This window comes from Eleutherodactylus coqui, chromosome 8 (genome assembly GCF_035609145.1).
Source record: "Eleutherodactylus coqui strain aEleCoq1 chromosome 8, aEleCoq1.hap1, whole genome shotgun sequence".
Classification (NCBI taxonomy): Eukaryota; Metazoa; Chordata; class Amphibia; order Anura; family Eleutherodactylidae; genus Eleutherodactylus; species Eleutherodactylus coqui.
The window spans coordinates 138,847,837-138,861,592 of NC_089844.1; the positions used below are offsets into that span (position 1 = coordinate 138,847,837).

General features: G+C 44.2%; 1 protein-coding gene across 2 annotated transcripts in view; it reads right to left on the reverse strand.

Annotated features, from left to right (window-relative positions):
• Positions 1–1,157: 1,157 nt before the first annotated feature.
• The window catches only part of SLC5A11 (solute carrier family 5 member 11), a 44,027-nt gene continuing 31,428 nt past the window's right edge, over positions 1,158–13,756 (reverse strand). For both annotated transcript variants that reach the window (XM_066576550.1, XM_066576549.1), the window contains 5 exons: positions 11,467–11,617; positions 11,225–11,393; positions 10,527–10,742; positions 1,999–2,134; positions 1,158–1,725 (listed from right to left, as the gene is read on the reverse strand). In XM_066576550.1, coding sequence (XP_066432647.1) covers positions 1,505–1,725; positions 1,999–2,134; positions 10,527–10,742; positions 11,225–11,393; positions 11,467–11,617 — 893 coding nt within the window. In that variant the 3' untranslated portion in view covers positions 1,158–1,504. The remainder of the gene's footprint in view (positions 1,726–1,998; positions 2,135–10,526; positions 10,743–11,224; positions 11,394–11,466; positions 11,618–13,756) is intronic.

Below are 13,756 nucleotides of genomic sequence, written 5' to 3' on the forward strand. Positions count from 1 at the left end.
GTGCATATGCGGCCATGCCTGATAATGCAGCTCATCTCTATTTAAATGAATGGCACTGACCTGCAATACCAGAGACAGCCAATAATAAGAGGGGTGGAACCCGTTTAGTTATCCATCAGGTTAGTGGCTTAGCTATAGCAGTTGCGACAAGACCCCTTACTTAGGGGGCCCAGAGGCCCCCCCTTGCTATTGTGGTAGCGAGTGCCTCTACCTCCCGGACCATTTGCTGGTCAGTACTTCTTCACATGAGTGACAGACGTTGTGAGTGAAGATGCTGGCGGTGCTGCAGTATAGTGACCGTGGAGGAAAGGAGGGGAATGTTACAATTACTTTGGAGGTACTGTAGGCGCACAGAAGGGCCACTGTGATTGTGGGGGAGCTCAAAGGTCCCTATGGAGTGTTTGTAAGCACATGGGCACTGCTTTGGGGTGTTGAGCACACACAGGCACCACTATGTGAGATGGGCGTCACGGAAGAAACATTGTGCAATATGTGGGAACACGTAGGACCACCACTGTCTGTGTAGCTGTGCACAGGGCCGTTATTACGGAGTGTGGGGAGGACTGAAAGAAGGGGGTAGTGGCAGGATAGGGAGGGGGTGAAAAGTCATAGAGTAAGTGTTTATGGTGTTCTGTGTCAATAGATAGGAAGTGAAAAACCAAATTGGACATTACAAGTCAGAGAAGACTGAGGTAATTGCACTTTCATCCTTTATCTTTAAAAGACTAACCATAACTTCTGGCTGCTAGTTCTGCAGTGATCGCCTCTTAAAAGATCTAGCAATGCAGAAGATCACAGCCAGCAGCCATGAAGGGCGGGGGTGCAGCATTAGTCACCTCTTCATACAAGAAATCTAGGTCAGCTACGAGCTGGAGCATATTCGATTCATGTCAGTCAGTTCCTGGTGTAAAAACTATATGCAAGTCTGTTTGCCTGAGTTGATCACTCCCCTCTCAAAAAACCACATCTACTTTAAAAAACAAACTGGTGTCATTGTAATGTCTCACGGCTTGTACCAAATGTTGCTACTTTTCTACACTAGTTTTAAATTGATAATTCCCAATGAGATCCATACTCAAGCTGTACACACCCCTCTACAGCTATCTCCCCGTAGGGAGGACAGCAGGCATCTACCGCTAAAGAATCAGACGTTGCACTTGTCTTCTGACACTCTAGTTTATTTAAAAATTCCAAAACAGTAGCTTTATTTCCATAATTTAAAGGAACGTCCATCACACATGAACTTTGGCACAGTCTTTTTTTTTTTTTTTCTTCCTGTTTTCTGACCTTGCTTTTTCTATCGCATGATGTTAAATTCATGTCCCAAACGCTCTGCTCTTGCAGATTGGATATAGAATCATGACCCAGCAGTCCCTGCCAGAAGGCTGCAGTCTGAGGACGATGCTCTGCATATTGACCTTCACATTGAGCCCTTTAACTTCATATGGCAGCAATGTGTTCTGCTCGAAAAGCATGTTGGATTGGGGGGGAGCGTTGTTCCTCCTTAGCCAAAATAGCCCCACAGGAAGATGGCAGCACTTGTGCAGATGATGAGATTAATATCTAATAACTTTTTTATCACCGGTCTCTCATAGAGCAAAACCTCAGGGGGTTCTTCTGGGGGACATGGGGTATCATCCTTGGTTTCCGTGTTTTCCGTGTTCTTTTCCATCCCACATAACCAGAGTATGGCTTTCTTAAGACGCTTGGTGAGGGACACATCATCTGTAGGAAAGGATAAGTTTATACCTTTATGTAATATCACTCTATATAATGAGCACTTCCTCCTCTTAAATGGCTCTCTATTCCTCCATTTGCTGGAGGATCAGACTACACTGTTTGTAGTCTGTAGCCATGGAGAGACACAGATCTGCGTAGGAGCTGTATACACACAACAGTACAAGAATTTAATAAAGAATATCGGTGCTGTCCAGGATAAATAATTATGACTATCTGGAATTTTGCTGCTGTATTTTACCTACTTGGTGGACAATTTACCTGCAGACACGTTACTGCTGACGTCAGTGGCATTCACCTCAGAAGGGGTCTCTACAGTACTGCTTCTCTTGACATCTTCTATTTCCGGGTTTCCGTCTCTCTTACTAAAACGTGTGAACCAGGTAAGCCGAGTAACCTTAATGATAGAGCAAGCGTGTCACATGACTGAGGAGCAGCGGGTAGTGTTTTTTTTTTTTCATTCTTGGGGATACGAATAGAGAGCTACACTGAACGATTACTGCATTAGGAACACCTACCCACTAATGGGCTAGTCCACCTTTTTGGGCAATGATGGCTTTGAGATATCAGGGAATGGATTTCACAAGGTGGTGTGCATTCGCCATACTCCACTCACCCCATGCCCTCTGTAGCAGCTCTGTCACTTTGTGCACATATAGTGACCCAGCGGGTCCTACAGAACGCTTACAGCAAGACTTGTCCTGTCACACCTGTCTATGTGCTGTCCTTGGACATAGAAGGTGCTGTCCATAGGAGAGACCCTGTTTCTCTCCACTAAGCCTAGAGCTTAGCCCTGGTATTAGCTGGTGTCCTATTGACTGATAGTCAGCTTCAAACTCACTGGTGCAGAGTTCAAGGGTGGGAAAGCAGTAACACACGTCCCTGTGCAGAGTGTGAGGAGTAGTGAAAGTGTGGGAAGGAAAAGAGGAGATAAAAGGAGGAGTCAGTAGTTGTGGAGAGAGTGTAGAGGTTATAGCCAGGTCGTGTCGGAGGAGGTACTTGCACAAGAAAGGAAATCAGTCATCAGCACGTTTCTTCCCAGGGTCAAGTGAGGTCTCCTTCCGCTCCCTTGGTGAGCCAAAGTGGAGAGGAGGAGAGCTATTCTGAGGTCGGACTTTACAAAACGGAGTATAAAGTTTACCCGGTGAAATAAAAGCCTGGACTAGTCTAAGTGACCCACCTACACTTTGCTTCATCTACACTTCTGTTAAATTCACTCATCCCTTCAGCTAAAGCAACTAATGGGGAAATTCTTACAAATCGGTTTCCAAGAAGGGAAAGGAGAGAGCGCCGAGGTCAGTTTCTATTCAAGTCAATATTGTGTTTTTCACAGTGCTCAATTCGCTGCATACTGCTGTATCTATTTATTTATGCCATTACCAAGTACCGAATTGGAGAGTCTGCATTTTCTACTGTTTCAACTAATCACGAAAAACAGCCACATACTTACTGATACAAGAGGGCAGATGGCTGCATTCCCTCAACATGCAGGCAGCTAAATGTGGTTCACTTTTTGAGGTGCAGAGCAGCCCACCGAACTATTATGGCGTCATTAATAGGTTGCTAGTCTGCACTGGTGGACTACAAGTTTTAGAAGGTCTGGCACTTTGTATCTACTCTGTGTAGGAGTATACACCAAGCAGCCACCCCCCTCTATATTAAGAGGCTGTGTGAGTGGCTGTTTCATCGGTGTCCAGCTCAGGTGTAATTGGCTCCCTCATTTAGCAGTTTAGCTACCTGCATGTTGAGGGGATGTAGATATCTTCCCGCTTTTATAAGTTAGTATCTGGCCATTTTCAGTGATTGTTTGTTTGAAGTTATATTTTCCTTTCTGTGATACTTCTACTGTTTCAAATATCAGTTTTGGAAATCTGCATACTCCCAGATTACTACCACAAGCTACTAGACTCCTTCAGTTTGTATTCAAGTCAATATTGCTGTGTTCACCATGCTTAATTCACTGCATACTGCTGTATCTATTTGTGCCACTACCAAGTACCGAATGTGAGTCTGTATTTTTTTTTTTAATTATTTCTCACTTTCATTTCAATTACAATTAACTGTAATCAGATTTCAGAGAACAAACATGTACAACTGACCAGAGTCTCTATTTATCATTGTAACTCTGAGAACAAACAATAGAAGGCTCTTAATTACCTTATCAACTTCATTTGTTGTTTGGACTGATGAGCAAGTGTGTGCTCTGTCTGGTTGTCTCTAGCCATTTGCTAATTAAAATAGGATAGTACTTCCAGTATGCTATTCATGCTAGAACTCTTGTTTAGCTTCAGATTCTTATGTATTTAGTCTCAGAACTTTCTAAACTTAACACAAATAACCGCGAACATATTCAACGGGTGAACACTGGACAAAAAAAATAAAATATTAACAGGAAAGAACATTGAGGATTCAGACACTGAGGTGAGGGGCAGGGAGAGGGAGGGGGGTTTCGGTGACCTTTAGTTGTTGGAGTTTTGGAGCCTCTGGTATTCCGTCGAGCCTTGGCACTCCAGCCAGTAGTACAATGTCTTTGTGAACTTTTCTTGGGTTCCTCTGAGTGTCGCTGTAAGGTCCTCCATCTCTATCAGTCCCTGCATCACATTGAGCCATAACGCCACCGTAGGAGGGGTGGTTTGCCGCCAGAGTTTCGGGATACAGGACCTCGCCGCTCCAACCAAGTGTCGTAATATTGAGTTCTTGTATGTCGATGGGGGGATCGTGTTGTGGTGTAATAGAAAGAAAGCTGGTGTTTTAGGAATTGGGTATTGAGTAAATTTGGAAGAAATCCACCAGAAACCCGACAGCATCGGACAGTCCCAAAAGATATGTAGAAGAGTCCCCTGTTCGGATCCGCATCTCCAGCAGAGAGGGGAGACAGAGGGTTATATTTTGTGTAAGCTGAAGGGCACCCTGTACCAACAGGAGAGCACCTTGTACCCGGATTCCTGTATCTTACTAGAAATCGATGAGTGTGTGAGTGCGAAGATTTTTCCTCTTTCCGAAGAAGAGGGTGATTTTAAGGTAGTCTTCCCATTGCTGTACAAAGCCCGGAGGCTGGGGGTTGGATTGGAAGTTGAGAATGTTATATAGGCATGATAGAGTATGTCTGGAGGGCCCCTCTGCTGCATATTGATTTGAACTGGGTTTTTGCGAGGTTAAATGTGTTTGGGTGAGGGAGGGATCTGAGCAAGTGTCTCAGTTGTATTGACTCCCAAAAAGGTACTGGATAGGGGTCTGCTAGTCTGACCAGGACATCTGTTAACCATTGGCTTTCCAGCAGGAAGTGGGGGGGGCTCTGATTTTTGCCTTCCTGGAACCAGAGGCGGAAGGCCTTGCTCTCGTTACCCGGTGGGAATGCAGGGTTCCCTAAAATCGGAAACATTGGGGAGGGAGTGGGAGCAATATCTGGCCTTGTGAATACTTTGTGTGCTGTGGCCAGTGTGGGACCGATAGTGGGATGCTGGGCCGATTCCGATGGAGTCCGCTCCTGGATCCATGGGAGCACCATTAGAGATATTGGTGTAGCTGCTTGTTCTATGGTGATCCATTGTTTGAGGGCCCCGTGTCTGTGGCAGTCAATTATGCGTGCCAGGTGGACCGCTTGGTGGTAACGTGGAAAGCTCGGGAGGCCCATTCCCTCTTCTGTTTTCAGACTTGTGAGAATGTTATGTGCTATACGTGATTGTTTGTCTGCCCAAATAAATTTCGTCATCAGGGATAGTAAATGTTGAAAAAATTGTCTAGCTATGTGGATAGGGAGCGCTTGGAGTAAGTATAGGATTCTGGGCAGGATATTCATTTTGAATATCGCGCATCTCCCGAACCAGGAGAAAAGGCCTTTAGTACATGCGTTTAAGTCAGTTCTAATTTTACCTAGAAGCGAAGGGTAGTTGGCTGCATACAGGTCTCCGCTGTGAGCTTGGTACCCAAATATTGAATGTAGTGATTCGTCCAGGAAAAGGGGAACGAGTTTTTTAGGTCGCTGATTACAGTTGAAGGGAGAGAGATGTTGAGGGCCGCTGATTTATGATAGTTGATTTTAAAGTTGGATAGATCAGAATATCGTTTGATTTCAGATAGCAGATTTGGTATTGTAATTCTCGGGTTGGTAACGTAAAACAGCAAGTCATCTGCGTATGCCGCGATTTTGTATTCTGAATTGGCTAGCTTGATCCCAGATATATTCGGGTTATAGCGTATGTGACTTAGGAGGGGTTCCAGACAGAGGATAAAGATTAGTGGTGATAAGGGACAGCCCTGTCTCGTACCGTTTGAGATGGTGAAGGGGGATGATATTTGTCCATTCACTCTAACCGCTGCTGTGGGGCATGAGTAGAGGCTATTGACCCAGTGCAGCATTCTGGGGCCCATTCCCAAGTGAGACATAGTGGCAAACAGGAAGTCCCCGTCTACTCTGTCAAATGCTTTGTCCGCATCTGTGGAGAGTAGGCAGGAAGGGAGGGCTAGTTTTTTAGCTTGGTAAATTAATTTTATGGCTTTTGTTGTGTTGTCTCTTGCTTCTCTAAGCGGGACAAATACCACCTGGTCTTTGTGGATTGTGTGTTGCAAGAGGGGGGAAATCCGGTTTGCCAGTATTTTGGCGAATAGTTTCAGGTCTAGGTTTAGCAAAGAGATGGGGCGGTAGCTCTGGCATTGTGAGGGGACTTTTCCTTCCTTTGGGATCACTGTAATGTGTGCTCCCAAGGTGTCTCTGGGCATTTCCCTCCCGGTGTTGAGGGAGTTGAAGGCCTGTAGGAAGTGCGGGGTCAGAGTCTCTGCATATTTTTTGTAATATGCAAGTGTAAGCCCATCTGGTCCCGGAGATTTTCCCGAATTGGTGTCTGCTATGGCAGCTGCCAATTCGGTCTGTGTGAGAGTCTGTATTTTCTACAGTTTTAAATATCAGCTTAGTAAATCTGCGTACTCCCAGATTACTACCACAAGCTACTGGACACGTCTGTTATTTCATTGGCATTCCATCCCGAGGGTCTGGTTGGAGTACTGGCGTAATGTGTGACAAAATAGGTCGTCTTGTTAAGCGTATCACGGTACATTCTTTGGGTCGCTGCACAACCCCTGAGCAGAGCACTCTTAGCGTCACTGTTGGGAGGTTCTATAGAGTCACCCATGACAACCCTTCTGCAAACCTCGTCTCCCTCACATTGGTACGCTCGGCCATTGCCCACATTCTGTCGATAAGTGGCAGCAGATCCCAAATGTGATCAATAGAGTTACATTCCAATGAGTTTGGGGTGCCAAGGCAGTGTGGAGAATTCATTGTTGTGTTCCTCCACCCACTCCCTAGTGGTCTGAACTCAGTGACCTGGAGCATTGTCCTGTTGAAATGCTGTCTTCCAGGTGCGTGCACAAATCGAAGATTTGTCTGATAGGCTGTCAAGACCTACAGAACACCACTAGAGATGAGCGAATGTACTCGTTGCGAGTATTTACTCGATCGAGCACCGCGATTTTTGAGTACTTCAGTACTCGGGTGAAAAGATTCGGGGGGAGGCGTGGCGGCGCGGGGGGTAGCCCCCCCCCCCCCCACTCACCCACGGCGCTCCCCGAATCTTTTCGCCCGAGTACGGAAGTACTCGAAAATCGCGGTACTCGGGCGAAAAAGGGGCATGGCCGAGTACGCTCGCTCATCTCTAAACACCACCCATTCCTACTAATACATGTAGGGACAAATGACACTGCAAAAAAGACCTTGCAACTATCTGTAGAGACTTTAAAGACCTTGGAAAGAAGAAGGAACTAGGAGCACAGGTAGTCTTCTCATCTATCCTTCCAATGGATGGCCATGGAATAAGAAGACGGAACAGGATTCTAGAGGTGAACAACTGGCTACGTCAATGGTGCCGTCAGCAAAGATTTGGATTTCTAGACCATGGAGTGAATTACCTATACGATGGACTGCTTGCTAGAGACGGGTTGCATCTTACAAAAACAGGTAAGCATATATTTGGTGGTCGCCTTGCTTAGGAGAGCTTTAAACTAGAATAATATGGGAAGGGAAGTAAAAGGCTAGGAAAAAATATACAGCTAATTAACACATTTGAGAACCTTGCTATTAAAAGTGGAAAGAAAGAACAGACAAAAAAATTCAGAAGAAATGTAGAGGAGCAAGAGACAATGATCACAAACAAAAATGTTTTTACACAAATGCACAGAGCATGGGAAACAAACAAGGAGAATTGCAGGTCCTAACACAAAAAGAGAAATAAAATTTTGTCATAGGCATCATGGAAACTTGGTGGAATGATACACACGATTGGAATACAAGGCTTGAAAAATACTACTTATTTATAAGAAACAGACCTAAAAAAGGGGAGGAGGTGATGCGTTTTATGTTAGGAAAATATCCATCTCCACAGAGATTCAAGCTTCAGAGCATGGTAGTTCTGTAGAAACTGTTTGGGTAAGAATACAAGGAGAGAACAACAGAAAGGACACCATTGTAGGCATTTACTATAGGCCGCCTGGACAAGCAGAAGATATTAATGAACTCTTTCTACATCAGATGGCCAAGCTCTCGAAAAACCATGGGTGATTTTAACTAGCCAGACATTTGTTGGGAATCTCTCAGGTAAAAGTAATGGATCCAACAAATTCATATCTTTTGCTGACAACTTTTATCTTCCAAAAGGTAGAAGAGAAAACAAGGGGATCTGCTGTCCTGGACGTAATTCTTACTAACAGGGAGAGAATGGTTGAGGAAGTAAGGGTGACTGGGACCTTAGGAGGTAGTGATCATGCTATCCTTGATTTTGGATAAGAGGAAGAATACCTGAAGACTCAGATCTCAAGGTTGGATTTCAGAAAGGAAGATTTTAATTTACTCAGAAAGAGGGTAGGAAGAATCTAATGGCTGGGTGTTCTTAAGAACAGAAATGTCCAAGAAGGTTGGGAAATATTGCAAAATGAGATTCTCAAAGCACAATCGTTAACAATCCATAATAGGAAGAATGGGAAGCATTTAAAGAGACCAGAATGGATGAACACAGAACCTGCGCACATGTTAAAAAGGAAGAAAAATGTTTATCAAATGGAAAGTTTTTGTATCTGTTTTCTCTCAAAGTAAATGTAACATCAACTGATCTTCCCTGTGCTATTGGGGAATAAGAGAATGCAGGCTATCTATAAGCAGAGAAATGGTGAGGGAACACATAGCTAACTTAAATGAATTCAAATGTCAAGGTCCAGATGCATTACATCCTAGGATACTAAAGGAAGCAACGGAGGTAATTGCTGAACCACTTGCCATTAACCTTTGAAAATTCAGAAAAAAAATGCCTGAAGATTTGAAAAGGCCAAATGTCCCTATCTTCAAAAAAGGGAAGAAGGTGGATCCAGGAAACTACAGGCCTGCGACCCTGACTTCTATACTGGGAAAGATCTTTGAACAAATTATTAAACAGCATGTATGCAAGTACTTAGATAAAAATGGAGTAATTAACCAGAGCCAGAATGGGTTTGTAACAAACAAGTCATGCCAGACGAATCTAATATCCTTCTATGACAGAATCACCGACTGGGTTGATCAGGGAATGCGGCAGATATAGTATAGTCTGACTTTAGTAAAGCATATGACAAAGTATCTCATACCATACTTATTGAAAAAATGACCAAATATGGGATTGACAAGGCAACGGTTAGGTGGATTCACAACTGGCTGAGTGATCATACTCAGAGTGGTCATAAATGGCTGCATATCCAAGTGGAAGAATGTATCAAGTGGGGTACTAGAAGGCTGTGTCTTAGGCCCAGTGGTGGTCAACATTTTTATAAATGATCTGAAGAAGGAAATTGATGGGAAACTGATCAAATATGCTGACGACACAAAGCTAGGAGGGATAGCTAACACTAGGGAAGAGGGGGAGAGTGTTCAAAAAGATCTAGAAAAGCTTGAACAGTGGGTGGCAACTAAAAGAATTGTATTTAACAAGGAGAAATGCAAAGTCTTACATCTGGTCAAGAAAAATTATAAAAGCACATACAGAATGGGAGGAATTGGGTTAAGCAGCAACAAATGTGAAAAAGACTTTGTTGACTCGTGTTCAGTTTATGATCTATTAGTATACCAATGTTATGCAGCAGCCAAAAAGGCAAACACAATTCTGGGAAGTACTAAGAGAAGCTTTGTCTAGATCACATGAGGTAGTTATCCCCCTTTACTCTTCCTTAGTCAGACCTCATCTGGAATACTGTGTCCAGTTCTGGGTACCCTATTTTAAAAAAGACATAGACAAACTACAGCAAGTTCAGAGAAGAGTTACCAAGATGGTGAGCGGTCTGCAAACCATGTCCTATGAGGAACGGTTAAAGGATTTGGGAATGTTAAGCTTGCAAAAAGGAAGGCTGAGAAGAGACTTAATAGCGGTCTACAAATATCTGAAGGGCTGTCACAGTGCAGAGGGATCAGCCCTATTCTCATTTGCACAAGGAAAGACTAGAAGCAATAGGATGAAACTGAATGGGAGGAGACACAGATTAGATATTAGGGAAAACTTTCTGACAGTGAGTTTGATCAATGAGTGAAACACTTTACCACAGGAGGTGGTGAGTTCTCCTTCAATGGAAGTGTTCAAACAAAGGCTTGACAAATATCTGTCTGGGAATATTTAGTGAATCCTGCACTGAAGGTCCCTTCCAACTCTACCATTCTATGATTGAGTTGTACAGTGTTAATGATCATAAGATGTCATGCACCAACTGTTCCTAATGCAGTGATCCTTCAGTGTAGAAGACAGTGTAAAAATAAGGACTTAATCCAGAGGATTTCTTACCATCTCTTTGGGTGGGGGATCTGTCTTCAGACTGACGAATACCACGACTATTAGAGTCAGTAGTGCAAGGATCATAGAGAAATACAAGTAGTGTATGTACTTCACCACCGCCGGGCGCATGTCAGCCTGGTCGCACTGTGGTGCTGTGTAGACAAAGTCCAACACCATGCGTATTAAACCAACCACCAACCCAATGGTCAGGCCCCAGAATGCCCCCTAGAAAACAAATGGGATGTAAGTTAAGTGGTCATTCAATGAGATTGTACGGGGGAACTACATGGTTATGGGCAGCTGCTTTTTATTCAAAGAGTTACTCAAGATCCGCTGATATTTGGGAGGTGGGGGTATTCCACAAGAAGGAAGATATCAGCTGACTGCAAGGAGGAGTCTAAGTAACAAGACCACCATCAATCAGATGAATTCTCCCAGAAGTGGGGAACCTCTTAACCCCCCACCCCTGCAGGATACGATCAAAGATATCAAACAAAAAGGGGTTGCCCAAAGCCATTTATAAGTCCTTATAGCTGAACTGAAATGAATGGGATGACCGTGTAATGCACAGAAGCGTCGTGTCCTCCAGTGACTGATGGGGAATATCAATTCCACCATCACAATCAGCCCAGAATGCACCAATGGCTCCTCATTTGAGAAGGGACTAGCTAACCACACATGCTCTAAAGTAGTAAATTATCACTTACCTTCTCATTGGTTCGCTTCCAAAAACAGCCAAGGATGAAGACCACAGCCACGGGGGGTTGTAAGTAGGAACTAATAGACTGGATATAGATGAAGAGCTGACCCCCCTGACTGGCCTGGACCAGGGGAATCCATAGAATAGACACAACAACCAGTGCCAGCACGAAGACTCTGAAATAAGAACAACTTTAATACATGGATAAGGTCCTATACACAATATGACCGTTGTCAAGTGAGCCCATACCTCCCTACTATCATTAGCTCCCACTCTGTAGAACGTGGGCGGATGTGACGCCACAGATCCATGGTGAAAATGGTGCTGGCACTATTAAATATAGAAGTCAATGAGGACATGAGGGCAGCAATCATAACCGACATCATCAAACCTCTCAGCCCTAGGAGTGAAAGGAGATGAAGACTTGTAGTTAGAGATTACCAGTTTACCTTCCCAACAAGCATTCCAGGTGTCCCAATACCAACAAAAACACGATATTCGATATTATTAAAGGGGTATTGTTTCTTCATCAATAGTTGATGTGCGGCAATCTGCCGCTCGGGGCACTTCCTCCCCTAACCACCGATTAACTACGTCCAGCCCGCTGCACTGACAGCAGACCAGACGATCAGCAGAGATCTAGAGCGGTGGACCCTCACCGATGAACTACTGATGAACTATCCCAAGAATAAGTCCTCTATAGTAAAAGTCTGAGAATATTCCTTTAACCTATGCTGCTAATTAAGACAAATCATTACACTGCAATTAAAACACTGGTATAGGGGTTCTCCAAGACCAGATCAAACCCCTCACACCTTTAAAATTCTCCCCATACCCACAGTGATGGCTTCCATAAAGCACCACTTCTCCATGTTGCTATGAAATAATGATCTCTCACCCATAGTGACATCATATTATTATGGTGACTACCTGTCGCTGCAGAATGTGAGATTGTAGAAGTCAGAGCAGTAAATGCCCACTGTGATCACGTCACCATCATAACACTGAGAGGTGTGGACCCAATGGGGTCTACGTGCATCCGCCACCCTGGTATATCTCGGTACACCTTTTTGTTTTAAAACCCTGTATAGGACAGCTTACCTATATTGTCTACTGTAAAATACATACAATGCAATATACGTTTATATTTGTTCTTTAAGAAGGGCACTTATGGATGACATGTACAACTATACGGCATACAGTCTTATGCATTGAGGGAAATTTCTCCACGAGTGCGCCAAAAGTAATCCAGAAGCAGTTTTAACCGAGACTAATTTCTCCCACTCACTTGTTTTTTTTTAATGAGAATGTCAATGTCAAGTTTGTAGTTTGCGAATTTTGTATGATGCATTTTTAACATTAGAAAGTCCCATTGACATTCGTCTTAACAAAAAGCAAGTGTGTGGGAGCCCTTATCTAAATACTCAGTATACAATAAGTCTGGCTTATCCTGCCTACTCACGGTGATTGAATACTATGCCTGTGTGTGTGTGTATATGTAAATATATATATATATAATATATATGTGTGTGTGTGTGTGTGTGTATAATATATACAAAGCTATCAGTGTGGGTGCTAATATACACTTTGTAAAAAAAAAAAAAATCTAACCCCTAGAAGAAGTTGTGTTGCTGCAAAATTCTGCATGCAGTTACAGCTCAGGCAGGTATGTAAATGATTAGAGTTGTGGTGTGATTAGATGAAGGGTCTTGTCACCTGAGGTCCTAAAAGTGGTACCCCTCTTGTCCTATAAAAGGCTCTCTGAGGTTCCTTGTGTGTGGTGACCTCTTCTTCCACTTGTGTAGAGCTTGTTGACCACTAGAGATTTCACCCCATTACCAGAGGGGTGCATTATTGGGATTTGAGAAGCTGGATGGTTGTATTGTCACCCAACTGAGCCGTTCTGACCAGACTGTTAGTAGGTGTAGGGATCAGTGGATGTGTGAGGGCACACAAGGCGATCGGGCTCATCAAACAAGCACGAGCAGCTCCAACTGTTTCGTTGTCCACCACGCAGAGACAGGTGGTGCCATCGTTAGACCCTTGTGTCTGTTGGAACTATTTCTAGGCTCTTGGCTAATGGACATTTGGTCTCACAGCCCCCATTACATGTACTGCCTTTGAAACCCCCCGTTGCCTCCATTTGCAGTGGTGCCATGAATGATGAAACTGTACTGCTATGAAGTGAAAGTGGGTTGTCTTTTAGGTTTTCTTTGCGCGCTGACCATGGACGTGCTTGTGTCTGGAGACCTTGGGGGTGAGCGCCTCAATCCTCCCTTTACTGTGAAGCGGCACACTGCCCCCTGCTGGTGTGATAGTCTGAGGGGCCATCGCATATAACAGTCAGTCCCCCCCATAGTGGTAGGAGGGACAATGACTGCTCAGCGACATGTTCAGGACATCCTGCAGCCACATGTGTTCCTCTCATGGCGGCTTCCAAGAAGCATTTCCCAGCATGATGTTTGGCCACACACAAGGGGGCGGGGGGGGGGGGGGGGGGTTGTCACAGAAATATCCCCACAACATTGACAACGTTGTC